The sequence below is a fragment of the Rhodamnia argentea genome, chromosome 3 (assembly GCF_020921035.1).
Source record: "Rhodamnia argentea isolate NSW1041297 chromosome 3, ASM2092103v1, whole genome shotgun sequence".
Taxonomy (NCBI): Eukaryota; Viridiplantae; Streptophyta; class Magnoliopsida; order Myrtales; family Myrtaceae; genus Rhodamnia; species Rhodamnia argentea.
Genome location: NC_063152.1, coordinates 15458525 through 15463824, shown reverse-complemented (window position 1 = coordinate 15463824; position 5300 = coordinate 15458525). Strand labels below are relative to the sequence as shown.

The following is a 5300-nucleotide window of genomic DNA, read 5'->3' as shown; positions in this document are numbered from 1 at the left end:
CTTAGGAAGGATTCTAGAATGAGTTACCTCAGATTCATTCTCAAAGTCTGAGTCGGCCATTAAATAAATGTTGGAATATTACTCAGAGGTCGGAAGCGTCATTTCAAGGAAGCCAGAAAAGTTTGTCTTATTAGTCAGCCTATGGCAAAAGCTAACCTGATGATGAATAAACTAAACTCCATTTTCGGCGCAAGAAAAAGGAGAACGAAGACTAAACAGATGAAAGTCATTCCCTCGAAGCCGGCATATTAGTAAAAAAATTTATCTTATGTTGAGCGTCATACTCTTCTAGAATTTTAGAAAATAAATTTAATATCAAACAGAGAAGCTTTTGTCAATAAGGCAATCTGAATAACGCGTTGTATGCCGTCTTCAGTGCAAAATAAGTCCATGCGTTCACACCTATTAGGTATCTTGGTCCATCCTTAAGCACCGTCATTCCCCAAAGTTCTAATATTACTAATAGCTCTAATATCATTGTTTGTTGACCCTACCGCAGAGAAAAGTCATGCATCTGTGACATCCGGTACATGATTAAACCAAAAAGAAGATCAAATAGTGAGCGAACTACAGAGTCATGTGGTCCACATTTAATTAATCTAAAATCTGAAAACTTTGCCGGGTGAGCATGAAGATTCAGCTTTATTGTCGGCAGCTAATCGCCCATTTAATTAGTGGAAATATTACGAGTATTCATCTTTATTTCATGAGAATATGTTTGTTTATGTAACATACCCCAACTTTATATCGAAATTATAGGGGATGACCAGCTGTCCTATCGAAATTATAGGGGATGACCAGCTGTCCTATAAAGGACGAAGAAATTAACGAAAATCATTCCATAAGAATTTAACTTCATACCAAATCATTCATCACGTAAAACTTGTATCTACAAAACTTAAGAATACCCAAACCGTGTCCGAAAGGAATTAAACAGTACTCTCAATTTCCTAACATTTATTTGGTAAATGCCATGCAAGGTCACCCCATATCATTCTGCACATGCCCCCATTTACTCTTATTCGTTCTTCTTCTCACATAGAATGGTAATAGAAAGGGAGAGCAAGATTACAGGTGAAGGCTTAGACTTAATAGTTCATAGGGTTTGCGGACGTTTTAGGGGTCTTTAGCTAATAATTGTATGAATACAAAAGTTGAAATAGAGTCTTTAGTTGTGCATATGTTAAATTGTTATTGCTGGTACACTTCATCGCGTGTAATTATATGTCTCTTGAGTGGGTCATGTGGTAGATTATTATATAGCAAGAGAAAAAACAACTTCTCAGAGGTAAAAAAAAAAAAACAATTTCGCTCTGACCGTCCGGATAACGCGGTGGTACGCGGTCTTGAGTGAAAAAAGTCTATGTGTTCACACCTTTACATGTCTTGGTCCCTCCTCAACCACTACCACTTGCTAAAGTACTCAAAAAATATTACGCATCCCTCTCCTCTAGTATAAGCATAAATCACCAAGAAGATCAAGTGGTGTACGAGCTGCGTGAAAACACAACATCAAATCTTAAGCTCATAGTCCTTTTTGATTGTTGAACTCCATCATCCAATGGCTTCTTCATCGAAATCCATAGGGACTTATGACGTCTTCTTGAGTTTCAGAGGGGAGGTGCGTAACAATTTCGTCAGCCATCTTTACAGAGTGTTAGTCCAGAACGGAATACACACTTTCCGAGAAAGTGAGGAGTTGAGAAAGGGAGATAATATATCAATGCTTATGGAGGCCATCGAAGAATCGTGCATTGCAATCATCGTTTTCTCTAAAGATTACGCTTCCTCATGGTGGTGCTTGCAAGAGTTGGCCAAGATTATGGAGTGCAAGGAGCAAAAGGGCCTCACCGTTCTTCCAGTGTTTTATAAAGTAGACCCAAACGAAGTTAGAAAGGGAAGAACGAGTTATGCAGAAGGCCTGGCCAAGCTTTCTAAGCACGAAAAAAATTTGAAGGAAATGGAGAGATGGAAGGAAGCTCTTCTCAATGCCGGCAGCTTGTCCGGGTGGACTTTGAATGATGGGTAAGTAGAAGGGGTTCCATATTTTGTATATGAAACTAATCTTTGCAAGTATGGATGCTGTTTGTAAAAACTAACTGAATGGATAAATCATAAAAGTTAGTAATTTCACATAAGAGTTAGTATTTAAGATGTAGTTAAGAAAGACAAACGAAATATGGCAAAAACGCAAGAGTTGGTAATCCAAAATTAATAGGTAATTATTCCATATGACAAAAGTTGGTAATCCAAAATTAATAGGTAATTATTCCATATGAGGTCTTCACGTTTCATTTTGCTCATTTGAGATCTATAGATTTTGGATTCTGGTCAACCGAGTCCAAAACTTGTCAAAAGTGGCATTTTGAGGTCGAAAAATCACATGTCTCTATACATAGAACAGACACTTAGCTTTTTCAATATTAGAAATTGAAAAATTTACTGAGTCATTCGTTCAAAATAAAATTACTTGTTTGACAAACGGACAAAATGTTAAGTAGTGTTATTGCACTCACCCCATTTGTTTGGAAGGAATTAAAAATTTCGCAATGTTTCGTACGGGATAATTAGTGTGTGCGGGCCATGTAAAACAATGACATCGTACTTCGGAGGGTTTAACGGTTTTGGAATCTAAAAAATCTTAAGCCCCGTTCAAAGTCATAAATGGCTCTTTCTGGCTAAAGTTAGAAATAAATCACATATGATAGATGCATGTCTTGATTGGTGTGGAGCTCTAGGAGTTCAAAATTTCACTCGGTGCGAATGCATTTTGTTTTGGTTATAATTATCTGAAAATTAGATGCACTGCTTTGTCATTGATGGCCGGTGATTGCTCGTTATTTGCTTATTTCCAATTGCTAAAACAATCCTACAACTTCTTTTTCCCGATTTTGCCAGAGATGATGAGTCAAAGCTTATACAAAAAATTGTGAAGGACATCTCAACTCGCCTATGCCAAACACCTTTAGATGTTGCTGAGCATCCGGTTGGGATAGAGTCCCGAGTGGTTAAGCTGAAATCAATGTTAAACCTTACGTCTAAATGTGATGTTCTCATGGTGGGATTATGGGGACAAGGAGGCATAGGAAAGACAACATTAGCAAAAGCCCTTTACAATGCTACATTTAGACAATTTGAAGGTTCGAGTTTTCTAGCAGATGTTCGAAAAAATTCAAAAGGTACTAGGGTATTAGCTGCTTTACAAGAAATATTACTAAATGATATATTATTACCGGAAGAAAGATTAGAAGTGCCCACCGTCGATGGAGGTATTAATCAAATACAACATAGACTACGTCGAAAAAGAGTTCTTGTCATCCTTGATGATGTGGACCACTTGAACCAGTTACGTGCTTTAGCAGGAAAAGCCAATTGGTTTGGTGCTGGGAGTAGGATCCTTGTTACGACAAGAGATAGCCATTTGTTGACTCCTAGGATAGATGAAGATCATGTGTATGAAGTTGAAACACTGGATAACAGTGATGCTCATGAGCTGCTTAGTAAGCATGCTTTTCCTCTGCATCACAATTTAAAAATCAGGGCAGATCTAGTGGATGGTGTTCCGGATCATGCTAAAGGCCTTCCTTTAGCACTTGAGGTGCTGGGTTCCTTCTTATGTAATAGAAGACAAGATGAATGGGAGAGTGTGCTAGGCAGCCTTTCTAGAATTCCTAAGAAAGACATCAATGACGTTCTCAAAATAAGTTATGATGGTCTAGAAGCAAATGAGAAAGAGATTTTTCTCCACATTGCTTGCTTCTTTAAGGGGTGGGAATTTTGTCACGTTAAGAAAGTTCTCGAGGGGTGCGATCTTACTGCAGTGATTGGATTACAAATTCTCATTGAGAGGTCCTCGATAAAAACCGAATCCAAGTCCGGAAAGATACAAATGCATGACTTGATTCAATTGATGGGAAAGGATATCGTGAACCAAGAATGCGATGATCCCTGGAGACGCAGCAGACTATGGCTGTATGAGGATGTTCTTGATGTTCTGTCACGCGACATGGTAAGGCTTGCACATAAGATCAAAACTCTACTTCTTATCTTTTTTTTCTAATTGCTGAATATGCATGACAGGGAGATTGTGATGTAAAAGCCATAGCGTTGGAGCCACCTATGCCATTAAAGATTTCTATCGGTCGTGATGCTTTTACAAAACTGAGAAGGTTGAGATTGCTCATTTTGCGGAATGTTTCTTTCCAAGGTCCTGTGTGTCTTTCAAATTCGCTAAGATGGTTTGAATGGCCCGGTGCTCCCGGGATTCCAGAATTTTCCTCTGGTCCAAATAAATTACTGGGACTTGACATGCGCGGAGGCACTATGACAGTAATGCCAAAACCATTGGAGGTGAGCATCTACCTACATAGACCTTTTTCAATATCTACTCATTTTTTTGTATACGGAGTAGTGGTGTTCCTATGTTTTAGAAACCACTTCTCTATCTTTCAAAATGACTCTGACTACTCGCAGAAAATTTTATGTGCAGCAAAATTGGCATTTGCAAAATTAAGCATAAACAACTTTATTAGAAATAAATAGGGAACACAAAGAAACCTCATAAACATATGCAGAAGAGAAAGGCATTTCCAGATTTGAAAATTTATTATGAAGGTCATTGCATCAAAAGAAAATTCAAACTATGATATTGAAATATGCGAGAGATAAAGTAGAATAACCTTTTTTTTTTTTTTGGTCGGAATAGAATAACCTATTTCATGTATTTTTCCACGGGGATAGTATTTATAAAATATGTAATTGACCATAAGTGATAGAAGGAATAAGAGAAGATTCAAATTCCTTAAAAGTAGGACGTCTTCCTTACCGTATCTCATAATATAGATGGAGATCGCATGCGCAAATGTGCTAGTGTAAGCTATGAAACTACACTCGGACTGTGGCGGTTATTTATATATAACCCTTTTTATTTTATAGAAAAATGGTATGATGATAGTATATAAAGAAAACAAAAATACGAAGAATTTGATTTGAATGTGGCAAATCAAATATCATAATCACAGCATCTTCTGCTCAAAGTAGTCATCAAGCGATGGAGCCTTACCTTACCCAATACACATAGGTTAATGCAAGTACTGCTTTTATATACGTAATCCGATGTAAGGGATTCGGTAGTTACCGCTAATTTCTTAATCTAAAGGGAGAGCCAGAATTTGAGTTGAATCTTGTATTTTTTTTTTATTCATAATGTTTTCCAAAGTTCATTTCATTGTCTTTGCATGACTTCAAAAAAATTTAAAAGTTTCTTAATCTTTGGGAAAAGTTCATCGTGATAGCATATA

The 5300-nt window shown here is 37.2% G+C and overlaps 1 protein-coding gene across 1 annotated transcript; it reads left to right on the top strand.

Annotated features, from left to right (window-relative positions):
- Positions 1-1561: 1561 nt before the first annotated feature.
- LOC115757304 (TMV resistance protein N-like) lies at positions 1562-4513 on the top strand. The gene is made up of 4 exons (XM_048275579.1): positions 1562-2025; positions 2899-4009; positions 4081-4350; positions 4490-4513. The coding sequence occupies exons 1-4, from the start codon at positions 1562-1564 to the stop codon at positions 4511-4513; spliced, it is 1869 nt and encodes a 622-aa protein (XP_048131536.1).
- Positions 4514-5300: the final 787 nt, after the last annotated feature.

Bases quoted from the DNA above. Each gene is read 5' to 3' on its own strand.
- LOC115757304 (XM_048275579.1), top strand. From the start codon at position 1,562: ATGGCTTCTTCATCGAAATCCATAGGGACTTATGACGTCTTCTTGAGT. The intron at 2,026-2,898 runs GTAAGTAGAAGG...CGATTTTGCCAG, and splicing joins GGGTGGACTTTGAATGATGG to AGATGATGAGTCAAAGCTTA. The intron at 4,010-4,080 runs GTAAGGCTTGCA...TATGCATGACAG, and splicing joins ATGTTCTGTCACGCGACATG to GGAGATTGTGATGTAAAAGC.